Source organism: Ranitomeya imitator, chromosome 1 (genome assembly GCF_032444005.1).
Source record: "Ranitomeya imitator isolate aRanImi1 chromosome 1, aRanImi1.pri, whole genome shotgun sequence".
Taxonomy (NCBI): Eukaryota; Metazoa; Chordata; class Amphibia; order Anura; family Dendrobatidae; genus Ranitomeya; species Ranitomeya imitator.
The window spans coordinates 192,420,131-192,447,802 of NC_091282.1; the positions used below are offsets into that span (position 1 = coordinate 192,420,131).

General features: G+C 42.6%; 1 protein-coding gene across 1 annotated transcript in view; it reads right to left on the reverse strand.

Moving 5' to 3' along the window:
• The window catches only part of CCDC112 (coiled-coil domain containing 112), a 75,647-nt gene that overhangs the window by 3,509 nt on the left and 44,466 nt on the right, over positions 1-27,672 (reverse strand). The window contains exons 5-8 of the mRNA XM_069753052.1: positions 19,404-19,479; positions 9,956-10,340; positions 7,857-8,273; positions 7,256-7,351 (exon numbers count right to left, since the gene is read on the reverse strand). Coding sequence (XP_069609153.1) covers positions 7,256-7,351; positions 7,857-8,273; positions 9,956-10,340; positions 19,404-19,479 — 974 coding nt within the window. The remainder of the gene's footprint in view (positions 1-7,255; positions 7,352-7,856; positions 8,274-9,955; positions 10,341-19,403; positions 19,480-27,672) is intronic.

Consider the following 27,672-nt stretch of genomic DNA (forward strand, 5'->3'; position numbering starts at 1 on the left):
AAAATCTTGCCTTGCTAGGGAATGTCAAAACAGGCATTTTAGTGGACTGCTACTACCTATATTTAGTAAACAAAAAAACCTCTGACATATTTCGTCAGATATACAGGCTATAATTAGCCTATCAAACACGGAGTATACCAACTCGGAGCAACATATTGTAAAAGGAGGAACACGAGTTATAATAATAGGTATATATCAAGTAAAAAAATCCAAAATTTATTGAAAGTTCACACAATACATATTACACATACATAGTATTCAAAGAAACATACATAAAATGATACATGTACAGAGACAGGACCTCAGGGTAACCAGAACTCGCCAAACAACCCTAGTCATAAATGCCTATTAGTTAGCTCTCTAAGGTGCATGTGCAAAGTGCTATGGCATTGGTAAGTATGCCTACCAAAAAGACCTATATGCAGGCATAGTACCGCAGTCAGGCAATAAATATAGCATAGGAGGTAGGCAACAACTCACCACTAGCAGGGGTTGGAGGATTCAAGGTTGGGTGTGTTAGAAAGCCCCCCCGACGCGCGTTTCGCGTCCCTATTTGGCCGCTTTGTCAAGGGAGTACCTAATCCCCCATCAGTAGGACCTTTTATGGGTCAAAGGATGAATCACATGTCCGATATGGGCCAATCCAAGTGGTTTTTGAGCGGCTCATGCGCACCGCGAACCACAGGTCCTGGAAGTGCACCGGAGCGTCGCACCGCACTGCGCACGCGCGGGGAACGAGGAAAATCCCCGGGCGTGCGAGTGAAGCAGAGAGACGCGCCGATGCATAACAGGAGACCCGGGCCGCACCACCACCACTGTATCGCCAATGAATGACGCTGAAGCTGCTGTTAAGCCCAGGATGCTGACAGTAAAAATAAAGGTACAGAGCACAGAGATGCCATATGGGACATAAACAGAGGCATACAGACATATGTCAGCAGTGCGGAAAAAGTAACAAACCGTACATCATATGACTATATAAATTTAAATCAAAAGGCAACATCTCTCTCTGTCGGTCAATAAGATGTCCTCTGCCACATTCTCCCAAACGACTACTTCGATGATACAGATGGTATACTCTTTAAACAGAATCCAGCGTCAGACATAGATGGAGAAAGTGAAGGCCCACAGATTCATAGGTCCCACTGTAGGGTCATAAGTAGAATAATAAACATACAAAAAAGTAAACAACACAAAAGAGATAAGTAGTGGGTTAAAAACAATAAAACTAAAAACACCCAAAAACAAAAATAAAAAGCTGTGGGTAACCATTAGGAGAAATCAAGTACAGCAAAATGCACAAAAATGTATAACAATCAGGGCCCTAAGAAAGAGGAAAAGGACAGGGACTCATTTAAACCCCTAGGGGTCAGGGTATCAAGTATGGTGATCCATTTTGCTTCGACCTGTGCCAATATTTTCTTATAATCCCCCCCTCTAATTTCAAGATGAATTACGCCTATCCCCCTCACCTGGAATGATGATGGATCACTGTTATGATGTTGTCTAAAATGACGGGGGACAGTTTTGAGGAGGTTCACGACGGTCGCCGTCTTGGCCGCGCAAATGTCCCGCACATGCTCTCGCACCCTTACTCTAAGTTCTCTTGACGTAAGTCCTACATAAATCTTAGAACACCCACACGTGGCGTAGTAGATCACATTTGTGCTACCACAAGAGATCCTATGTCTTATGTCAAAGGTTTTTCTGCCATCGGAACTGCAGAAATTAGAGCAGCGCAGGACATTTGCGCAGGCAAGACAGCAACCACATGGTATAGAACCCGGTATTGGACCTTTAGAGCCAAATGGGTGCCTCACAGTCGGCACATAATGACTTCTAACAAGAAGGTCCTTTAAGTTTCTGGACCTCCTTGCAGTCATAAGAGGGTGATCACCCAAAAATGTTCCCAGGGAAGGCTCAGTACTCAGGATAGACCAGTGCTTAGAAAGGATCTGCCGCATATCCTCCCATTCATGGTTGAATGTCAATATGAACCGAATAGGTCCATAGTTGGTGGTATCCGTTCGAGCTCTGGTACTTTTAAGAAGGTCGCTGCGTGGAGTCGCCCGCGCCCTACGATAACCATTTTTGATACACCGATTCAAATAGCCACGTGCCACAAACCTAGATTTGAGCTCAGAGGCCTGTGTTTCGAATCTAGCATCTGACGAACAGATCCGCCTCATCCGAAGGAACTGTCCGACCGGGACGGCCCTAATGGTAGAGGAAATGTGAGCTGAAGACGCATGAATCAAGGAATTCACAGATGTCGGTTTACGGTATACATCTGTTTGGATAGACCTATTTGTATCAACTTCTTAAACTGACATCCAAAAAGTTAACCTTCTTGACGTCGTAATTATAGGTCAAAAATATGTTCAGTGAATTCCGATTCAGCGTCTCCATGAATTCCCCGAGCTGCTGCACCGTACCATCCCACAGAAAGAAAATATCGTCTATATACCTGTGCCAGCACAGCACATGGGAGGCGGCCTTACCAATGCCAATGCCATAGCACTTTGCACATGCACCTTAGAGAGCTAACTAATAGGCATTTATGACTAGGTTTGTTTGGTGGGTTCTGGTTACCCTGAGGTCCTGTCTCTGTACATGTATCATTTTATGTATGTTTCTTTGAATACTATGTATGTGTAATATGTATTGTGTGAACTTTCAATAAATTTTGGATTTTTTTTCTTGATATATACCCATTATAACTCGTGTTCCTGCTTTTATAATATGTTGCTCTGAGTGGGTATACTCTGTGTTTGATAGGCTAATTATAGCCTGTATATCTGACGAAATATGTCAAAGAGGTTTTTGTGGTTACTAATTATCTCTGTGTTTTTCACAGTTGACCTCTGTGTCAAAATGGACTTTCATGCTTGCGATCAGACCTGGCGGGCTTTAATCAATGATACTGTGCAGGACGAAACTGAAGGGTGTTCTGTGGGACCTGATAGGAATGTACAAGATGTCATTAATAAATTTAAGGATCTTTTGAGGAAAAGAACACGTATCTGGTGGAACCATGCGTTCCTAGAAAAATATTTACAAAAGGACCTGATACCCCGAGGTCTGCGAGTGCAGGTCTTCCCCTCCTTTCCTATGGAAGATGAGACCTTTAAGAATAAATGGGAAACTCTAACTAATACATGCTCGAGAGGTTTCCTGGAACTACTGAAAAATATGAATCAGGAATCTCTGACCTCCCTTGAAGTCGAGATAGAGGAGTTACAGGTTACTCTGCGGAGGGATATGACAAATGATGCCCTCAAAAAATTCAACGAGGAGATGGATTCTCTCTCTCAGAAATGGGCTAATGAAATTCAGACCACTAAGAGTAAGAAGTTTCAGAGAGATGTGGAAGACAAAAGGCTCTCGCGGGTCTACAGGTGGCGGAATAGTAATGAGCGATCAAGGCGTCCATTTAGAAATTCGTCATATTCCAGGTCACGCTCGACATCCATCAGATCCAACTTTTCAGGAGAAGAGGAGGTGACTCCAAAAAATGCCAAACAGAGTGGTGCCTCAGGCGGTTCATCTAATTTCAAAAGGACCACGAGACAGACTGCCAAATCTAAAACTAGTGGTGGGGTATCATCCGATTCCCAGGGAGGGCTCCAGGTAGTCAATTTATCTTCTCATCAGATTACTGATGTCCAGTTAAAACTTTTATCTAAAGGATTATCTTTTTCTCCCACTAACTCATTTCATTTTTTCACAGCAGTAAAGGACCTGCACCTATTCTCCCGTAAATTACTGTTGAAGAAATTACATCATAACAGGAATTTATGTGAACCCATGAGTGAGACCGAGAGGGAGACTCTCCAGAATTTGCAGGATCTTCTGGACGAACAGGTTGGTTCAAATACCAATAGATTTCCTTCTTCATCCTTACCCAGGTCTACAAGGTTCCCCCCCTTGTCTCTAAGTCCTGCAATTGAGGTCTTCACTAGATGTGTCAGTGAGGACTTCAAAAAACTCTCAACGAGGAGACGATATGACAATCTGACACATAAAGAACGTCTGGCTTTATCTCAATTACAGTCCTTGCCTGACGTTATTTTTAAGCCAGCAGACAAGGGGGGGGGGGACATTGTGATCTGGCCTCAGGATAAATACGAACGGGAAGCCCTCAGACAACTGAGGGACCCCAATACTTACTCCAGACTATCTTGCAATCCTCTGGCCTCTTTCTCTCTTTTGGTCTCCAGGGTATTTTGGTTCGAGCTCTGGATAAAGATATTATTACTAAGCAGGTACTTGAGGGTCTCACGGTTAAATATCCCAAGGTCCCGACCTTTTACCTGCTTCCTAAAATCCACAAAAGTGCCCTCGACCCCCCGGGGCGTCCTATTGTGTCAGGCATTGGGGGGCTCTGTAACCCCATATGCCAATTTATCGACTTTTATCTTAAACCTTTGGTGGAGGCACTACCTTCATATGTGCGGGACACAACGGACGCCCTGGCTAGGGTCGACGGCATTTTTGTGGATCATGATACTTTGATGGTGACCGCCGATGTGGAGAGCCTGTACACCTGTATTGATCACCAACACGGCATCGACGCGGTCCGCCTGTTCCTGGGGGCCTCCGACCGTGACGGCCCGCTTTGTGATTTTATCCTCGAGCTGCTGCACTACGTACTTACCCATAATTTTTTTGTCTATAAAGACCAATTTTACCTACAGAGGCGTGGCACAGCCATGGGCGCGGCCTGTGCGCCCTCGTATGCAAATCTCTTCTTGGGCTCCTGGGAGAGATTTATTTTTGGCGACGAGGGCCCGCAGGCCGCCTCCCATGTGCTGTGCTGGCACAGGTATATAGACAATATTTTCTTTCTGTGGGATGGTACGGTGCAGCAGCTCGGGGAATTCATGGAGACGCTGAATCGGAATTCACTGAACATATTTTTGACCTATAATTACGACGTCAAGAAGGTTAACTTTTTGGATGTCAGTTTTGAAGTTGATACAAATAGGTCTATCCAAACAGATGTATACCGTAAACCGACATCTGTGAATTCCTTGATTCATGCGTCTTCAGCTCACATTTCCTCTACCATTAGGGCCGTCCCGCTCGGACAGTTCCTTCGGATGAGGCGGATCTGTTCGTCAGATGCTAGATTCGAAACACAGGCCTCTGAGCTCAAATCTAGGTTTGTGGCACGTGGCTATTTGAATCGGTGTATCAAAAATGGTTATCGTAGGGCGCGGGCGACTCCACGCGGCGACCTTCTTAAAAGTACCAGAGCTCGAACGGATACCACCAACTATGGACCTATTCGGTTCATATCGACATTCAACCATGAATGGGAGGATATGCGGCAGATCCTTTCTAAGCACTGGTCTATCCTGAGTACTGAGCCCTCCCTGGGAACATTTTTGGGCGATCACCCTCTTATGACTGCAAGTAGGTCCAGAAACTTGAAGGACCTTCTTGTTAGATGTCATTATGTGCTGATTGTGAGGCACCCATTTGGCTCTAAAGGTCCAATACCGGGTTCTATACCATGTGGTCGCTGTCTTGCCTGCGCAAATGTCCTGCGCTGCTCTAATTTCTGAAGTTCCGATGGCAGAAAAACCTTTGACATAAGACATAGGATCTCTTGTGGTAGCACAAATGTGATCTACTATGCCACGTGTGGGTGTTCTAAGATTTATGTAGGACTTACGTCAAGAGAACTTAGAGTAAGGGTGCGAGAGCATGTGCGGGACATTTGCGCGGCCAAGACGGCGACCGACGTGAACCTTCTCAAAACTGTCCCCCGTCATTTTAGACAACATCATAACAGTGATCCATCATCATTCCAGGTGAGGGGGATAGACGTAATTCATCTTGGAATTAGAGGGGGGGATTATAAGAAAATATTGGCACAGGTCGAAGCAAAATGGATCACCATACTTGATACCCTGACCCCTAGGGGTTTAAATGAGTCCCTGTCCTTTTCCTCTTTCTTAGGGCCCTGATTGTTATACATTTTTGTGCATTTTGCTGTACTTGATTTCTCCTAATGGTTACCCACAGCTTTTTATTTTTGGGTGTTTTTAGTTTTATTGTTTTTAACCCACTACTTATCTCTTTTGTGTTGTTTACTTTTTTGTATGTTTATTATTCTACTTACGCTACAGTGGGACCTATGAATCTGTGAGCCTTCACTTTCTCCATCTATGTCTGACGCTGGATTCTGTTTAAAGAGTATACCATCTGTATCATCGAAGTAGTCGTTTGGGAGAATGTGGCAGAGGACATCTTATTGACCGGCAGAGAGAGATGTTGCCTTTTGATTTAAATTTATATAGTCATATGATGTACAGTTTGTTACTTTTTCCGCACTGCTGACATATGTCTGTATGCCTCTGTTTATGTCCCATATGGCATCTCTGTGCTCTGTATCTTTATTTTTACTGTCAGCATCCTGGGCTTAACAACAGCAGCTTCAGCGTCATTCATTGGCGATACAGTGGTGGTGCGCATGCGCGCCGCGGCCCGGGCCTCCTGTTATGCATCGGCCCGGGCCTCCTGTTATGCATCGGCGCGTCTCTCTGCTTCACTCGCACGCCCGGGGATTTTCCTCGTTCCCCGCGCGTGCGCAGTGCGGGGCGACGCTCCGGTGCACTTCCAGGACCTGTGGTTCGCGGTGCGCATGCGCCGCTCAAAAACCACTTGGATTGGCCCATATCGGACATGTGATTCATCCTTTGACCCATAAAAGGTCCTACTGATGGGGGATTAGGTACTCCCTTGACAAAGCGGCCAAATAGGGACGCGAAACGCGCGTCGGGGGGGCTTTCTAACACACCCAACCTTGAATACTCCAATCCCTGCTAGTGGTGAGTTGCTGCCTACCTCCTATGCTATATTTATTGCCTGACTGCGGTACTATGCCTGCATATAGGTCTTTTTGGTAGGCATACTTACCAATGCCATTTGCACATGTACCTTAGAGAGCTAACTAATAGGCATTTATGACTAGGGTTGTTTGGCGGGTTCTGGTTACCCTGAGGTCCTGTCTCTGTACATGTATTTTATGTATGTTTCTTTGAATACTATGTATGTGTAATATGTATTGTGTGAACTTTCAATAAATTTTGGATTTTTTTACTTGATATATACCCATTATAACTCGTGTTCCTCCTTTTACAATATACTACCTATATTTGTACTTGTATGGCAAGATTTATTGTTGAGTTTTAATAGTAAAAGCAGAATTAATTGTAATTCTGGTCCTTAGGAAAGAAGGCATTACCTTTTCTTTAAGTTTCTCTAGCCTTCTCTCTCTATCTTTTTCAGCTTCTTCTTTCGCTTTTTTTTCATGTGTCTTTTCCTCAATTTTTTGTTGGTCCTAGAATAAATGGTTAAAGTAAATCTTGGAAAACCTCTACGAACCACATTACAGTTAAGGGAACCCTGGGAAAAAAACATATGTACCTCCTAATAGTGTAAGTGTAAAGGGATGGTGTGTGACTTCTGTCTTTGAATCTCTTTGACACACATCACCCCCCTCAGGGCACCAGGCATAATACAGCAGTTCAGTTTTCCTGGAGTGTTCATTTCAGAATCTGGGGTGCGTTCTCATGTTGCCTTCCTCCTCTGAACTGCCTGTACTAAAATCAGCAGTGGTTTTTAGTGCTATATGTTGTTCTGAACATGGTGTGGAGAAGCTGCTCATCTAATCCTTTGCATTGCAAAAGGTGAAATACGAACTGACATCTGAAACACTAATTGACATGCTGTGGATCTCAAATAACGAGGGCAGGTCTATCAAAGCTGCATATATTTTTGACAGCATTTACAAGAGATTTCAGAAAACAAGACATTTTCAGAAAATAGCCACTATTCTTACTCACCCGTTCTTGAAACCTACAGATCTCATAAGCAGCCATTCTTTTTCGCTCTTCTCTCTCTGCTTCCTCCCTTATCTCTTTCTCTAGTCTTAGAAAGTCTTCTTGCTCCTTCCTGATCCTGGTATTTTCCTCAACTACTAGCTTGACTTCCAGTTGCCTCTGTCGCTCTTTTCTCTGTTTTCTCTGATGTTCTTCCTCTTCCTTCAATTTTGCCTCCAGTTTTGCTGCTGCCTCAATCTCTTTCTGCCTCTTCCAGGCCTTAAGTTCCTGGTGCCGTTTCCTCCTCTCTTCTTCCAACTTTTGCCTTTGAGTCTCTTCCTGCTGCTTTTGATCAAACTCAGAAATTTCATGTATTTTGTCTTGCACTTTTGATACTTCTATTTTTTCCTCCTGTTTCTTAGCTTTCCACTTTTGAATAGACTTGAAATAAAAAGTCAATATATAAGAATACAAGATATCATTTATCTATACTTTTATGCTTGGCAGAGTTAGACCTTATTCAGACGTCTGTGATTTTTCTCGTACTTAAAAACACAATTCAGCAGTGTTTTGGATCAGATTTTCATCAGTATCATTTTTTTTTCACCACCTATCATTTACTCACATGCTTTAAAACAAAACAAAAAAGCAGAGCTTCTCCTACCCATGACTATGTTAAAAAAAAATGTCAACACAAGGCCTGCAAATGGTAGGCATCAATGTGCGGTGTGTGATTTTTACAGATCTATACGTTTATGTGGGTGGTTTTTAATTGGTGACTTGGTACACAAAAATATACAAAAAAAAAAGGTTGCACTCTATCAAAGCATGTCTAATATGAAATACATGAAATGTGAATAGCAAAATGGCTTTTGAACATTAGGAAAAATATTTGAGAGACGCTTTGCACAGAATTTGATCAAATAGTGTGAGCCCATCAACCATCGTCAAGGTGGTCTCATTAATCTGATGGGTCCCCGACCTCCCTGTCCAAATGTGAACACCTACCGAAGGCCAATGTCTGTATGCCTGGGTGAATGTGGACACCTCTGTCAGCAAAGCCTACATATGGGTTGGCCGGGACCAAGTGTGATTAGATGTAATTAAAAACCACGTGGTGAATGGAGGAGTGCTCAGTCAGTAAGCTAACATAGAAATGACAGAAAAACAACTGGCACATCCAGTTTTTTCTGTTTCGTTTCTGTCATTTCTTGGTACACAAAAAAAAACCACAGGACACGTGAATTTCATGTACTGCAGACAATAATGGGAAAGTGTTCTCTCAGTGAAAAACACAGATAGAACATGTCTGTGAATAACAGACACTGAATAAAAGAAAATAAATGATCCGTGCTTCTAGTTATTAGGCGCTGGAGTCCTGGGTTCAAACCCCACCAAGGACAACATCTGCAAAGAGTTTGTATGTTCTCTCCGTGTTTGCTTGGGTTTCCTCCGGGTACTCCGATTTCCTCCCACATTACAAAGACATACGAATAGGGAATTTAGATTGTGAGCCCTATCGGGGACAGCGATAATAATGTGTGCAGCCTGTAAAGCGCTGCGGAATATGTTAGCGCTATATAAAAATAACGATTATTTATTTATTTATTATTATTAGATGGTCACTTTCAGCAAACTGCATAAATCTAGCAAATTTAACAAACTTTGTAAAATAGTGTGAGACAAATGCGACTCCTACTTATCAGCCACTTAGTTTTGTCCCACCTGCTTCATGAACTCATCATTCGCTTAGAAGTACAACTAAATTCACAATACGAAATGGACTATGAAGACCACTTTAGTTGCAATGCCCCTGCAGTATTACTTGACAATAACACAAGGCTTCTGGATATTTGACTATAGCCTCATGAACACAGATGTATTATGCTTTGTGCACCCCCAAGTTCAATACAGCTGCAATATAGCACCCACAGAATTCCTATGGTCTTCATACCGTCTCCAGCAGTGTGCATGATGCAGAACAAATCTGTACTATAGCTTGTTGCTTACCAAGACTACATCTATTAGTACTTTCAGAAGTTTGAATTAAGCTCTTGCATTTATGATGAATATTATCAGAACCAGTGAATAACCATTATACTATTTTTAATAATTATTCTTACGTCTTTCTTTTTCTCTTCTAAGAATAGAAACTCCTTATACCAATTTTCATGTTGTTCAACATCTTCCCTTGTCCTGCTTGGAATGTATGTCAAGGCCTCTTCCAAATAGGAGGGCCTTCCTTTGTGCCTTGTCCAAATTTTCAGAAAGCTTTGATGATCAAAGTCATCCCATCCTCCTAAACGGCCACCTGTCTGCTGCAGAAATTTCTCAAATGCCACAACATCTTCTGGAAGCTGACTACAGGCCATGTTGTCCACCTGTGCATTACCAGAGGGAACCTTGAAGGACTTTTCTGCTACAGCCCTGAATGATGCCTCTATTTTTTTTTCCAGGGCATTCAGCTCAATAACAGTTGTCTTTTCTTCTTTCACGAGCTCTTCATATCTAAAACATGCAATAAATGTATAAATGAATCAAAAGTAGTAACAGGCTTACGTATAGTAACCCCCGGAATCCAATCACTAGAACTCGCATTCCAAACACCCTTTGACACTGACAAAGGGACGACCACCATAATTGTGATGTGTGGGATTCAGGAGATCAGACAACTAACAATCTACTAGCCATAACTTGACAAAAAAAAAACGGAATTCGACCTACCGGTAATGTTGTTTCCAGGAGTCCATCCTGACAGCACCATGGAGGTTGTCCTTCCTTCCTTATAGGGACAGGAAATGCACGAGAGGTTAAAAGACCGTCCCCACCCACATTCACCAGTGATTTTTCCAAGTACCACACCTGAAGTCTGCCTATGTAAATATCCTTGTGGACAGATCTTGGAGTGCCCAATGTCTTGGGTCTCCTTGGTGACGAAGGAATGTTACTGTTGTCATATTGTCCGACCTGACTTATGTGCTGGCCTTGCAAGCAGGACTGATTCTGCTTCAGGGTTTCCCGGACTGCCCGTAGCTCCCTGAAATTTTAGGATTGGGACCGGAGGTGTGGGGACCAGCTTCCCTGATAATACCTTCCTTCTAAATGGGCTCCCCATCCTTCCCTGCTTGCATCCGTCACCATTGTTATGCAAGGTGACAAAATCCACAGAACTCCCTGTGTGAGGTTCCTAATATTGGTCCACCATGTTAGGGATGACTTTAATGACGGGGATAGACGGATCTGTTTATCCAAGGACGTCTGTCTTCTGTCCCAGGCTGACAGGATCTCCCTCTGCAGTCCTCTTGTATGGAACTGACCCCAACGGACACATGATATGCAGGCCGTCAATGTTCCTAGAACCCTCATTGCTGTCCTTATGGAAACTCAATTCCGAAAAAGATGATGAATCCTGCTCTTTACCGTCTCTTGCTTCTCTTCTGGAAGTTGCGAGAACCTCTGTTTGGAGTCTAAAATAATTCCGAGAAACTTCTTCCGGGTTCCAGGCAGCAGGTCTGATTTTTCTTGGTTGAGGATCCAACCTAGACCTCCTAAAGTAGGGATCACCAGATTTAGCTGTTCTTCTAATTCTGCCTTTGAAGCTGATATCAGTAGGAAGTCGTCCAAATATGGAACAATGGACACTTTTTTCCGTCTCAGGTAGGCCACCATCTCCGCTCAGCTTTGTAAACATTCGACGCGCCGAAGCGAGGCCGAATGGAAGAGCGCAAAACTGGAAATGGTAGCACTTGCTTCCTAACTTTAGGGCGAACCGTAGGCATTTCTGCGAGAGTGGGTGAATCGGAACGTGGTAGTATGTGCTCTTTAGGTCTATTGTGCACATTACCGCATTTTGGTTTATGAGGGGAATGGTGGTCTTTAGAGACTCCATTCTGAACCTCTTGTATACTATCCACCAATTTAGCGGTCTCAAGTTTATGATGGTGCAACTCTCTCCTGAGAGCTTTTTTTATTGAGAAGTGTTGAGTAATGTCCAAGACCCAACTCTGACTGTGGAACTGGGACCACCACTCCAGCTTTTAAAAAGTCCTTTATGTCTGTTCATATGGGGGAGGCGGTGGTACTGGATCGGGGATTTGTCACCACAAACCTTGCATGGGGTCTGATAAACTCTAGGGTGTAGCCCTGAGAAATAGTATTTAAGACGCGTTGATTTGGGGAGACTAGTCTCCAAGACTTTATGAATTTCCCCAGGCGACCCCTACCAACCCGGTGTCATTGCCTTCTACTTTTTGAACTGGAGCCGAATCGTGAGGGAGGGGCTCTGCTCTTTCCCCCTTTAGGGTTGTGCCAACGACTAGATTTTCCTTTCCCCCAAAACTCCTGTCTCTGGGAAGGCCGGGACCATTGAAAGAGATAATGTCTTCTAGACTTCTCCTAAGGGAACCCTTTTTTCACGTCGGTGGCATTTTCTAGTATGTTTTCTAGAACTGGGCCGAACACTCTCAAGCCTGAAAAAGGTATGGCACAAAGCTTATTCTTTGATTGGTAATCGCCCGACCAGGTCTTCATCTATACAGCTTTTCGAGCTGCATTGGACAAAGAGTTATTGCAGGCAGCGAAATGTATAGATTCCGCTGAGGCATCCGCCAAGAACCCAGTGGAGGGGGGGCAATACTCCTCCCAGGGTCCTCTATGCTGTTTCAGAGGTTTACTCTGTCACAGCCTGACACTGACTAAGGCAGTTTTTATTTCCTACCTTGCCTTCTCACTGCCCGGTAGATCCTTTCCCGGAAACCATCTGCTGGGTACCTGGCATTTGACGTCACCAGTAAGCACGTCGCATCTTGCGTTCCAGCCTGGAACGCATCCGAAAGTTCCTCCGACTGCCCTGGATGTGACGTCAGTGGAAGCGACCTGCAGGTAATGGACGCCGAGAGCCCTCGCCGGCGGGAAGCGGCTCCAACCCCGGAGCTCCCGCTCAATGGAGGACCTGGCTGAGGTACCCCCCTTTGGGGGGTGTCGGCCTCGGGCGTCTTGACAGGGGGAAGGAGAGGATGAACCCCGAGCCCCCTGAGCCCGTCAAAAGGTAAATCCAGTCGTAGCTCCAACCCCAATCTCTATCTTCTTCCTGTCCCTGTAAGGTCAGGCACAACACTGGTGAATGTGGGTGGGGAGGGTCTTTTAACCTCTCGTGCATTTCCTGTCCCTATAAGGAAGGATGACCTCCATGGTGCTGTCAGGAGGGACATCCTGGAAAAATACATAGCCAAAGTATAAGGTATAGGTAATTACTTATTGATAGAAAATACAAAAATGATAAAAAGTGGGAGAAATGTCATTATGGGAGAATTCCACAGCAGGAGTAGTTAATTGATGTATGTTCTGAATTGATAAATAACTGTGGGAAAGTCCCAAGCATTGTAGGATGGTATAACAACAAGCTATGGTATAACAAAAAACACTACCCTGAAGAAGGGCTGACTCCCTGAAAAAGGGTTGGTGCCCTTCCAGCCAGAGAAGTACATATCAGTAAGTGCCATTGTTATTTCTATGTATGCATCGGTCTATTTTTATGTGGAGTTTTCTCCCAGATATACTTGCCTTACTTCAGATGCTCAGCACTTGTTGTTATATCATCCTACTATGCTTGGCTCTTTCCTTTAGTTACCAATTATCAATTCATAACATACAACACCATTCACCTCCTCCTGCTGTGTACAGTGCCTTCTAAGTGATTGATACACTTTTTTATCCTTTTTTTTTGTATCTTCTATCAATAAAAAAATTAATTATATTGTATTTTTTTGGCTATGTACTACTTTTTGTAGGGTTTGTATAGCTGCTCTACTATCATATGCTTAGTTAACTTGTGTTATTTACAACTTATTATTTTGAGTCCATACTTAAAATGAACCTGTCAGCAGGATTGTGCTGAGTAAACTACAGTGTCAGGTTGGCATCGTTACTGATACTGATTAAAATGATACCTTGGTTGATGAAATCCATCTGGTGGTTTTGTTTCATCTTTATTTGTAGTTTTCAGTTATTGATATTCTCGTGGTTCGGAGAGACCTGTGGCGAGGGGGGTCTTTATGTGGTGCTCTGCTTACATATTTATCTTTATGGCTTCTGACAGATCACTGATCCTTCAGTGACCTGCCCCTATTTTACATACTGAATATAATCTAGTTTGCAAAAAATTAAAAAAAAAAATCACATTCCGCAGGCAGGCGTCGTAGCATGATATGGTAGATAATGTGCATATCTTCATTTTATTTAGACATATATTAAAAAAAAATAAAAATAAATAAAAATGGTGCTGGCGGCCGCGCAGTAGCATCTATCAAGTTTCGGAAAAAAAATTGAGCTTCATCAAAATGGTGTCAGCTGCGCCTGCACAGTACTATCTATCGGTACACGATAGATGCTACTTGCGCAGACATGGCCGCAGGTGCCATTTTGAACGAGATTTTTTTTTATTAAAAAAAAAGAGAAATTTAAATAAAATGAAAATATGCATACTATCTACCGTATCATGCTACAGCGCAGGTGCCACCTACCTGTTGATTTTGAATTTTTTTTTTTTTTGCAAACCATATTATATTTGGTATGTAAAATAGGGGCAGGCCACTGAAGGATCAGTGACCTCTCATAAGCCATAAAGATGAATAGCTAAGCAGAGCAGCACATAAAGAAGCCCTCCCCACAGGCCGCCCCGAAGCACGAGAATATCAATGACTGAAAACTACAAATAAAGATTAAACAAAACCACCAGATGGCTTTCATCAACCAAGGTATCACTTTAATCCGTATAACAGCGCCAACCTGACGGAGTCTGTCGTTTACTCAGCATAATCCTGCTGACAGGTTCACTTTAACTACACATTTGCCTTTTCACCTATAATACTAAATACTATTTCCTCTCTCATACACCCTGTGCGTCAGCTGCATTTTTGGCTCACCTAGTTACAACTTGGCATATTACTAGAAACAAATACACCATCCTTGTGCTTCTTAGCACTATCTATAGATGAACGATGCAGATTGTGGTACCTGTATTCTCTGCATAGAAAATACACAGCTGCAGTCTATTAAAGTGGTGCTTTCAATTGCCTCGCTGCTCACATAAAGGGGTATTCTGAATATGTGATAACTTGTTTGGATTGGAATACATTGGCGAAAGTTTTTATAATGTGCATCAATTGCTTCTCTTTGGGGTTTCTCAACATCAGTCAAGTACTCAAAAAAAAAAGTCATGTATTACAATGGCTATGTAACTACACTGCCTAAAAAAATTGGAACAACTGTTCTCTCATTAGGATATCCTGAAATCATGAAGGGTTTGAGGTATAAAGAATGAAGATAAATAACACTAGTATAGACCCTTGTCCTACACTATATAAATGCTAGTTCCTAAATCTCAGCTGAATGACAAACACAAAGCTGGGAAATAGCAACATGTTATTCATGCAACATCCATGGGCTGTTCATATGTTTTGTTTCTTAACACTTCACTCGTCTTTTTAGTTGATGTGTAAATGCCACACTGAAGTCAATACTTGCAATGTGAATGCACCAGCATTTGGTCCTATAGTACGGTAAGTAGTACGGTAGGGAAAAAAAGTATTTCATACGCTAACGATTTAGCACGTTTTTTTCCATCTGCAAAGAATAGAGAGGTCTGTAATTTGTATTGTACTGTAAACACCAACTGTGAGAGACAGAATCTAAAAATAAAAAACAGAAAATCACATTGTATGATTTTTAAATAAATAAATTGCATGCTCTCACAGACCTGTTCATTTTTCTTTAATCCTTTTCTCTCCTCGGATGCAATTGAACGTCCGAGGACAGAACCCCTACTTTGATGCGGGCTCTGGCGGTGAGCCCGCATCAAAGCCGGGACATGCCCACAATTAACTAGTTAAATGCCGCTGTCAAACTCTGATAGCGGCATTTAACTCACGCTTCCGGCAATCGGGCCGGAAATGCACGCATCGCTGACTCCCGTCACGTGATTGCGGGTCAGCGATGCATCAGCATGACAACCAGAGGTCTACTGAAGACCTCTATGGTTGTTCATGCCAGATTGCTGTGAGCGCCACCCTGCGGACAGCGCTCATAGCAATGCAGCAATTCTGCTACATAGGAGCAATCTGAGCATCACTCCTGTGTAGCAGAACCGATCAGGCTATGCCAGCTTCTAGCCTCCCATGCAGGCTATTGAAGCTTGGCAAAAGTTAAAAAAAAATTATTTTTTTTTAAAAATATGAAAAAAAATAAATAAAAGTTTAAATCACCCCCCTTTTACCCCATTCAAAATAAAACAATAAAAAAAAAAAAAAAAAATCAAACCTACACATATTTGGTATCCCCGAGTTCAGAATCGCCCGATTTATCAATAAAAAAAAGGTTTAACCTGATTGGAAAAACGGCGTAGCGAGAAAAAAAATTCAAAACACCAGAATGAAGTTGTTTTTGTCGCCACGACATTGCATTAAACCCTTCACCCCCGGAGCTTTTTCTGTTTTTTTTTTTCATTTTCGTTTTTTGCTCCCCTCCTTCCCAGAGCCATTACTTTTTTATTTTTCCATCAATATGGTCATGTGAGGGCTTATTTTTTGCGGGACGAGATGTACTTTTGAACGACACCATTGGTTTTACCATGCCGTGTAACAGAAAACGGGAAAAAAATTTCAAGTGTGATGAAATTGCAAAAAAAGTGCAATCTCACACTTGTTTTTTGTTTGGCTTTTTTGCTAGGTTCACCAAATGCTAAAACTAACCTGCCATTATGATTCTCCAGGTCATTACGAGTTCATAGACACCTATCATGTCTAGGTTATTTTTTATCTAAGTGGTGAAAAAAAATTCCAAAGTTTGCTAAAAAAAATAAATAAAAATTGCGCGATTTTCCGATACCCGTAGCGTCTTCAATTTTTGTGATCTGGGGTCACGTGAGGGCTTATTTTTTGCGTGCTGAGCTGGCGTTTTTAATGATATTTTGGTGTAGATACGTTCTTTTGATCGCCTGTTATTGCATTTTAATGCAATGTCGCGGCGACCAAAAAAACATAATTTTGGCGTTTTGATTTCTTTTCTCACTACGCCATTTAGCGGTCAGGTTAATCCTTTTTTATTGATAGATCGGGCGATTCTGAACGCGGCGATACCAAATATGTGTATGTTTGATTTTTTTTTAATTGTTTTATTTTGATTGGGGCGAAAGGGGGGTGATTTGAACTTTTATATATTTTTTATTTTTTTTATATTTTTAAACACTTTTTTAAAATTTTTTGGCATGCTTCAATAGCCTCCATAGGAGGCTAGAAGCATGCACAACTCGATCGCCTCTGCTACATAGAGGTGAAGTACAGATCACCTCTATGTAGCAGAAATGCAGGTGTACTTTGAACGCCGACCACACGGTGGCGCTCAAAGCAATCGGCCATCAACAACCATAGAGGTCTCAAGGAGACCTCTGGTTGTTATGGCAATGCACCGCTGACCCCCGATCATGTGACGGGGGTCAGTGGTGCGAGCACCTCCGCTAGTTATATGCCGCTGTCAGCGCTTGACGGCGGTATTTAACTAGTTAATGGTCGCGGGCGGATCGCGATTCCGCTCGCGCTCATTGCGCGCACATGTCAGCTGTACAAAACAGCTGACATGTCGCGGCTTTGAGGTGGGCTCACCGCCGGAGCCCACCTCAAAGCAGGGGATCTGCCAGCTGACATACTATTCTGTCAGCTGGCAGAAAGGGGTTAAAATGCAATAAAGGGTGATCTGCACAAAAATGGTATCATTAAAAACGTCAGCTCGGCATGCAAAAAATAAGCCCTCACTCAACCCCAGATCATGAAAAATGGAGACGCTACGGTTATCGGAAAATTGCACATTTTTTTTTCTTTTTTTAGCAAGGTTTGGAATTTGTTTTTACCAGTTATATAAAAAATAACCTACACAAGTTTGGTATCTATGAATTCGTAATGACCTGGAGAATCAGGTCAGTTTTAGCATTTAGTGAAACTAGCAAAAAAGGCAAACAAAAAACAAGTGTGGGATTGCACTTTTTTGCAATTTCACTGCACTTGGAATTTTTTTTCCGTTTTCTAGTACATGACATGGTAAAAACAATGACGTCGTTCAAAAGTACAACTCGTCCCGCAAAAAATAAGCCCTCACATGGCCATATTGACGGAAAAAAAAAAGTTATGGCTCTGGAAAGGAGGGGAGCCAAAATCGTAATTACAAAACCGAAAAAAATGGGGTCATTAAGGGGTTAAGAAGCCCTCCTACTCTGCACTCATTACCTGTATTAATTGCACCTGTTTGAACTCGTTACCTGTATAAAAAACACCTGCTCACACTCCAATCTCTCCATCATGGCCAAGACCAAAGAGCAGTCTAAGTACACCAGGGACAAATTTGTAGACCAGCAGAAGGCTGGAATGGGCTACAGGACAATAGGCAACCAGTTCGGTGAGAAGGCAACAACTGTTGGCACAATTATTAGAAAAACGAAGAAACAGAAGATGACTGTCAATTTTCCTTGGTCTGGGGCTCCATGCAAGGATGATTCTGAGAAAGGTAAGGAATCAGCCCAGAACAACACGGGAGGACCTGGTCAATGATCTAAAGAGACCACTGGAACCACTCGCAAACATTACCGTTAGTAACACACTACGATGTCATGGATTAAAATCCTGCAGAGCACGCAATGTCACCCTCCTCATGCCAGCACATGTCCAGGCCCGTCTTAAGTTCGCCAAAGACCATCTGGATGATCCAGAAGAGTCATGGGAAAAGGTCATGTGGTCAGATGAGACCAAAATTGAACTTTTTAGTATCAACTCCACTCACCGTATTTGGAGGAAAAAGGATGAGTACAACAATCCCAAGAACACCATCCCTACCATGAAGCATGGTGGGTAAACATCATACTTTGGGGGTTCTTTTCTGCATAGGGGACAAGATGTCTGCATAGCATTGAAGGGAGGATGGATGAGTCCATGTATTACGAGATTTTGGCCAATGACTCAAAACACACAGCCAGGACAACTAAGAAGTGGCTCCGTAAGAAGCATTTCAAGGTCCTGGAGTGGCCTAGCCAGTTTGTAGACCTGAACCCAATAGAAAATCTGTGGAGGAAGGTAGAACGGCAGCCCTGAAACCTGAAAGATCTGGAAAAGATCTGTATGGAGGAAAGGGCCAAAATCCCTGCTGCAGTGTGTGCAAACTTGTTCAAGAACTACAGGAAATTGCAAACAAAGGTTTACGTGCCAAATATTAAGTTCTGTTTTTCTACTGAATCAAATACTTATTTGATGCAATAAAATGCAAATTAATTATGTAAAAATCATATAATGTGATTTTCTGGATTTTTTTTAAGATTCTGTCTCTCACAGTTGAAATGTACCTACGATAAAAAATTACATTCTTTGTTGGTGGGAAAACTTGCAAAATCTTCAGTATATCAAATACTTATGTTCCCCACTGCATAGGGTACTGGTCTGCAGGGTTCCTTCCTTTTTTATAGTATTCATTGTAAGCAAAGAAGGGAAGAATACTAAATGGTCATAAAATTACAGTTAAGTTTTTGTAACTTACATTATCCTTTGTTCTTCCTTAAAAGCAGTAACTGCATTATCTACTTCTTCCATCATTTCTCTAAGCCTCTCAACAACTGCAAGAGAAATATTGAAATGTGACATCTGGTGTAATATAGTGATCAACCATTACTGGTTTAACAGCTCCAAAAGATAAGCTGCGGTTACTCTAAGGCCGGCGTCACACACAGCATATGAAAATACGGTCCGTATATTACGGCCGTAATACGCTGAAAAGTCCCGAAAATAGTGGTCCGTAGCTCCTCCGTAGGCAGGGTGTGTCACCGTTTTTTGCGCATGGCATCCTCCGTATGTAATCCGTATGGCAGCCGTAATGCGTGTTTTTATCGCAGGCTTGCAAAACCGACATACGGCTATACAAGGGATCCATGTGTTAAAAAAAAAAAAAAAAAAAAAACCCATATATACTGTTATATATATATATATATATATATATATATCAGTAGACACTTATATGTATATATATTAATATTTCATCCAACGCGATATAGCAGAAAGCCGGTAATTCAATTACCGGCTTTTGCTTTCTCCTTCCTAAAAGCCGACATTATATGAGACATGGTTTACATACAGTAAACCATCTCATATCCCCATTTTTTTTTGCATATTCCACACTACTAATGTTAGTAGTGTGTATATGCAAAATTTGGCCGTTCTAGCTAGTAAATTAAGGGGTTAAATGGCGGAAAAAATTGGCGTGGGCTCCCGCACAATTTTCTCCGCCAGAGTAGTAAAGCCAGTGACTGAGGGCAGATATTAATAGCCTGGAGAGGGTCCACGGTTATTGGCCCCCCTGGCTAAAAACATCTGCCCCCAGCCACCCCAGAACAGGCACATCTGGAAGATGCGCCTATTCTGGCACTTGGCCACTCTCTTCCCATTCCCGTGTAGCGGTGGGATATGGAGTAATGAAGGGTTAATGTCACCTTGCTATTGTAAGGTGACATTAAGCCAAATTAATAATGGAGAGGCGTCAATTATGACACCTATCCATTATTAATCCAATACTAGTAAAGGGTTAAAAAAAAAAAAACACACACATTATTAAAAATTAATTTAATGAAAAAAACACAAAGGTTGTTGTATTAATTTATTCTACTCTCAATCCACTCACTGAAGACCCTCGATCTGTAAATCTAAAAAAAAAAATAAACCAAGAATATACATACCTTCCGAGGATCTGTAAGGTCCAACGATGTAAATCCATCTGAAGGGGTTAAAATATTTTGCAGGCAGGAGTTCTGCTAATGCAACGCTACTCCTGCCTGCAAAACCCCAGCGAATGAAGGTAAAGTAGGTCAATGACCTATATTTAGCTTCATTTGCGATGAGGCGCCCTCTGCTGGCTGTTCCTAGATCGTGGGAACTTTCCTAGAAAGCTCCCTGGCTCGAGTTCATATGAGGACAACCAGCAGAGGGCGCCCTCTTATGATCTTGAGCCTGGGAGCTTTCTAGGAAAGTTCCCACGATCTAGGAACAGCCAGCAGAGGGCGCCTCATCGCAAATGAAGCTAAATATAGGTCATTGACCTACTTTACCTTCATTCGCTGGGGTTTTGCAGGCAGGAGTAGCGTTGCATTAGCAGAACTCCTGCCTGCAAAATATTTTAACCCCTTCAGATGGATTTACATCGTTGGACCTTACAGATCCTCGGAAGGTATGTATATTCTTGGTTTATTTTTTTTTTTAGATTTACAGATCGAGGGTCTTCAGTGAGTGGATTGAGAGTAGAATAAATTAATACAACAACCTTTGTGTTTTTTTCATTAAATTAATTTTTAATAATGTGTGTGTTTTTTTATTTAACCCTTTACTAGTATTGGATTAATAATGGATAGGTGTCATAATTGACGCCTCTCCATTATTAATTTGGCTTAATGTCACCTTACAATAGCAAGGTGACATTAACCCTTCATTACCCCATATCCCACCGCTACACGGGAATGGGAAGAGAGTGGCCAAGTGCCAGAATAGGCGCATCTTCCAGATGTGCCTTTTCTGGGGTGGTTGGGGGCAGATGTTTTTAGCCAGGGGAGGCCAATAACCATGGACCCTCTCCAGGCTATTAATATCTGCCCTCAGTCACTGGCTTTTCCACTCTGGCGGAGAAAATTGTGCGGGAGCCCACGCCAATTTTTTCCGCCATTTAACCCCTTAATTTACTAGCTAGAACGGCCAAATTTTGCATATACACACTACTAACATTAGTAGTGTGGAATATGCAAAAAAAAAATGGGGATATGAGATGGTTTACTGTATGTAAACCATGTCTCATATCATGTCGGGTTTAGGAAGGAGAAAGCAAAAGCCGGTAATTGAATTACCGTCTTTCTGCTATATCGCGCTGGATGAAATATTAATATATATACATATATGTGTCTCAATGACACATATATATATATATATATATATACTAGATTGTGGCCCGATTCTAACGCATCGGGTATTCTAGAATATGCATGTCCCCGTAGTATATGGACAATGATGATTCCAGAATTTGCGGCAGACTGTGCCCGTCGCTGATTGGTCGAGGCAACCTTTATGACATCATCGTCGCCATGGCAACCATTATGACATCTACGTCGATACTGTGCCCGTTGCTGATTGGTCGAGGCCGCCAGGCCTCAACCAATCAGACGCGGGATGTCTACGTCCTTTATGACATCATCGTCGCTGTGCCCGTCGCTGATTGATTGGTCGAGGCCGCCAGGCCTCGACCAGAGACGCGGGATTTCCAGGACAGACAGACAGACGGAAAAACCCTTAGACAATTATATATATATATATATATATATATATATATATATATATATATATATATATATATATATACACCTATTCTATGTGTACACATTTATTCTACCTATTCTACTGTAAGCTGTCAGTGTGATTTTACTGTACACCGCACTGAATTGCCGGCTTTTCTCTCTAACAGCGCTGCGTATTCCTCGCAAGTCACACTGCTGGTCCGTGTGTAATCCGTATTTTTGGGGCTTCCATAGACTTTCATTGACGTTTTATTTGCGCAATACGGTGACAAACGCAGCATGCTGCGATTTTCTACGGCCGTAGAAAGCAGTATAATACTGATCAGTGTAAAACGGCAGATAGGAGCAGGGGCATAGAGAATAATTGTGCCGTATTTTTTGCGAGTTTTACGGACGTAGTTTCTGCGCTCTTACGTCCGTAAAACTCGCAAGTGTGACGCCGGCATAAAGGTGCGTGTCCACTGTCACTGCCCAAATCGCCGCCCCCTTCTGTACGCGCGGTGATTCCGGATGTGTTCATTGCACACATCCAGAACCTCCGCACCCTATGCATAGGGCCCTGTGATTTAAACAGACATGCTGCGTTCTAAAAAGATGTGCCGCATGTCCGTAAACGCAGGGCCGCCGGGTGCGTGTTCGCACGCATAGTGGGGACGGGATTTCATAAAATCCCCTCCACTATGCTGTAACATCTGGACGCTGCGGGTTGAACGCTGCGGTTGTATGCAGTGTTCAACCCGCAGCTAATCCGGATGGAAACCGGACCGTGGACACATACCCTAAGTCCGGCGCCAACGTTTGAAAAATCGGTCCAATTTTCTCGGCCAAGAGTCGCACAAGTATTCGCCGTATAGTCATCCGTGTGTAATCCGTTTGCAATGCGCTTTTCTTGCAACTAAGTATCCGTATGACATGCGTATGGCTTTACATTTCTCACTGCTTTTCCCCAATGAATTTAATGGCTCAATGGGCAGAAATGAGGAAAATGTGTGCGTATTTCTCGCAAGTGACACTGATGGTCCGTGTGGCGTCCAATTTTTTTCTCGCACTCATAGACTTGCATTGGTAAGACTCGGCCAATATACGCGTACAATCGCAGCATGCTGCAATTTCACTCGCACGCAGAATACACCAGAGAAAAAAAGTTGATGTGAGATTAAGGGTATGTGCACACGTCAGGATTTCTTGCAGAAATTTTCCTGACAAAAACCGGACATTTCTGCCAGAAATCCGCATGGGTTTTTCTCGCGTTTTTTTACGCTTTTTCGTGCGTTTTTTCCCAAATGCATAGAATTGCGGGAAAAATGCAGAAAATCCGCAAAAATAATGAACATGCACATTTTTTAACCGTGATGCGTTTTTTTCGCAGAAAAAAACGCATCCATGTGCACAAAACATGCAGAATGCATTCTAAATGAGAGAATGCATAATGTATGCGTTTTTAATGAGTTGTTATAGCGTTTTTAGCGCGAAAAAAACTGAACGTGTGCACATGGCCTAACAGTGGTCCGAGTGCTATGTGACTCAGGCCTAATGGTTCACTTACACTGACCAACTGTCGGCACTAAACGACTGCCGATTGGCAAACATAAATGTTTACACAGGCAGTAATTGATGAGCACTAATCTGTCATAAATCGAGCACTATGCGGGATGCACTGTTCTTGGCAGTTTGTACAGGATGAGGCACCGCTGAGAATGATCATCTTTTGTGCTATGCAAAAGATACCGTAATTTAATTCAATGAACAGCGTCTGTTTATGGTTATAAATTTCTACTGGCCATGTACAGTTCCTTGAAAAAGTATTCATACCCCGTGAACTTTTCCACATTTTCTCTTATTACAACCACAAGATTAATGTATTTTATAGGCAATTTATGTGAATATCAACACTAAGTAGCAAGTATTTCTGAAGTGTAAAGTAAATGTTTCATGGTTATTTAATCATTTAAAAAATATAAATCTGAAAATTATGACGTGTATTTATATTCAGTCGCCTGTTGTGAATTCTGTTGTCGAACTCCCTCCTGTGGTCGTGAATGGTACTTCGGCGAGTTCTGTCTATGGGCTCCCTCTGGTGTCTATGAGTGAAGCTGCTGCTTCTGAGGTTCCTTACACAGGTGACGTGGTTTATCCTTTGGTTGGCTGCTCTATTTAACTCCTCTCAGATCGTTACTCCATGCCAGCTGTCAATGTTTTTGCATTCGTTCAGTTCGCTCCTGGATCTCTCTGGTGACCTGCCTTCTCCTGCAGAAGCTAAGTTCATTATAGTCTTATTTTGTTCTCTGTTTTCTTGTCCAGCTGGTTTTCATGATTTTGTCTTGCTAGCTGGAAGCTCTGGAATGCAGAGTGGCCCCTTCGCACCGTGAGTCGGTGCGGAGGTCTTTTTTGCACACTCTGCGTGGTCTTTTGTAGGTTTTTGTGCTGCTGATCGCAAAGTTACCTTTCCTATCCTCTATTTAGAAAGTCTGGCCTCCCGTTGCTGAAACCTGTTTCATTTCTGCGTTTGTGACTTTCATCTTTACTCACAGTCAATATATGTGGGGGGCTTCCTTTACCTTTGGGGAATTTCTCTGAGGCAAGGTAGGCTTTATTTTCTATCTCTAGGGCTAGATAGTTCTTAGGCTGTGACGAGGCGCCTAGGTCTGGTCAGGAGCGCTCCACGGCTATTTCTAGTGTGTGTGATAGGATTAGGGCTTGCGGTCAGCAGAGCTCCCACATCCCAGAGCTCGTCCTGTATGAGGTTTAACTATCAGGTCGTGCCGGGTGCTCCTAACCACCAGGTCATAACAGTCGCCTTGTAGTCTGATACTCCTAAATAAAATCCTCAGTGACCAATTACTTCCACAAGTAATATAATTAGTAAATTGAGTCTAGCAGTGTGCAATTTGTTCTCAGTATAATTGCAGTTGTTCTATGAAGGCCTCACAGGTTTATTTGAGAACAATAGGTATCAAACTAGCATAATGAAAACCAAGGAACACACCAAACAGGTCAGGGATAAAGTTATGGAAAAAACTAAAGCAAGAATAGGTTATAAGGGAAAAAAAAACAATCAAAGCTCTGAAATCACATGGAGCACTCAATCCATTATCCAAAAATGGAAGGAGTGCGGCATAGCCGAAGCTTTACCCCTATGGGAGGTGGAGCCGCATATTCATGACTGTAAATGAGCGGCCCCACGTGACCGCATACAGTAGAACAGAGGTGTAATGTGTAAATTAAAAACTAAATTTTATTAAATACGTCTAAAATACAACAATATGTGAAAAAGCGCCAACACCAATAAACTAAAATACCGAGACACCCTGGGAAGGGTGCCTGACCCTATATAACCTCTCTCACCCTGCCTGACAGAGGAGGTTGGCACCCTAAAACCTGCGCCTTGGCGCCCCCACTCGTCGGCGGCTCTCCCTTTCTGCCCTGTTATGCCCAAAACTTTGGCAGGGGAGTGAGAAAAGGCACTAAAGGGTGCAAAAGGATAGTATGAGGAAAAGTAAATATGTACTGCTTGTCTTCAAATGATAGAGTTGGTTTTAAACTGGAACTAATGTCATAACTAATACTCTAGCTAACTTTAGAATACTGCTGCTAGCACACACTACTACTGCTTCCAAAATGAACAACGGTAGGCTTCTTATATAGATAAACAATATCTGATAAAGGCTATTACTGATGGTACAAGCAGATATTAAAACACTACTGTCTTATTACTATGGATAGAGGAAACAGAATGGAAGATAGATAGATCATATATACTCTTAATCTTCTTAATGATACATAGTCCACAAAATACAACCAAAGATGGAAAAAAAATGGGGGTGGACTAGACCAGATGTATTTTGTCACAAATGTTATATGTCTAGAAACCTTTTACAGAAAAAGAAAAGTTCTAACCATACCGTAGCAGTAATTAGTTGCTGTGTATTATGTCCATAAACAGCAAATTGGTCAGACCAAGCACCACATACTAATCCCCATAATGCAGCAAAACTCCGGTATAAATGCACACAGAGTGCCACGATACAAAGCACATCTCAAATAATGCGATCGACTGCATGCCACAGTGGTGTGACACAGAACACACTCTGCCACAATAATGTGACATAGAACACACTCAACGCGTTTCCCCTCTGCTGAGGTTCATCAGGAGTACGAAGATAAATCAGTGCCAAAGATACATGACATGTTTGAATAAGTTAAGCCTGGTGATACTTCGCTTTCGCAGTCATATTGGAACCGGCTTGGTGGCCAGAACATAAGAGTCAATCCTCCCTTAATGATGATGCCTGGTGTTGTATACCCACCCTCCTTTCTTATATACTAAACCTAAATAGCTTATTACCTGCACCTGTTAATGACAGCGTACGTGTAATGTCCCCCCTTAGGCATCGCGATTCAGATCCACCGCGCATGACCGGAAGTCTCAGCCTCACCAAAAACAAAGTAGTGATGAAAGCGAAACTAAAGCAACTGCGCATGTTCAGGAGCACAAAAATAAAGTTCCCCCGGTTCAGATGGTGCACAAATGTAGTTCCGAGGGTGGACGCATCGGCGTCCGATAAAACCCTCCACTAGACAATAAACCAAACGAAGATGCGCAGGCGCAAAACCGACCTATGTGCAGCCAGGGTTGGGAGCGCCTGAAAAAATTTATTAATTAATTAATACTAATATTTTCTTATATAAGTGTCCTTTTACATGCATTAACACAGTATCCTTCTTTGGCCTGCAAGATTATCAAAACCTGGTCACTTCTATCGGCCATGATAGGCTAGTGTGACATTAAGTACTTTATCCCATTATTGGATTTTTCATCTTGTTTTTTAGTGCCCATGCATCTTGTGGGCACTATAGTATCCTATTACATTTTCTTTTCGTTAATACCCCCCCCTTCCCTCCGTTGCATTTGGTCAATATATATATAGTATTATAGTTGTACTTCTCTGGTCATCTTTTAAGGTAACAACCTCATCTTCTACCTATATGTTACCCTATTATATCCTTGGTGTATCTTAACAGCAGGACACTATTTATATTATAACAGGGGGTTCTAACTGAGCATGCGCGTCATTGCCATATAGCGCTCTTCCTCCCGGACCCATTGTGGTGTGTACATTTTTCCGGGGGCGTATGTTTTCAGGCGCTCCCAACCCTGGCTGCACATAGGTCGGTTTTGCGCCTGCGCATCTTCGTTTGGTTTATTGTCTAGTGGAGGGTTTTATCGGACGCCGATGCGTCCACCCTCGGAACTACATTTGTGCACCATCTGAACCGGGGGAACTTTATTTTTGTGCTCCTGAACATGCGCAGTTGCTTTAGTTTCGCTTTCATCACTACTTTGTTTTTGGTGAGGCTGAGACTTCCGGTCATGCGCGGTGGATCTGAATCGCGATGCCTAAGGGGGGACATTACACGTAGGCTGTCATTAACAGGTGCAGGTAATAAGCTATTTAGGTTTAGTATATAAGAAAGGAGGGT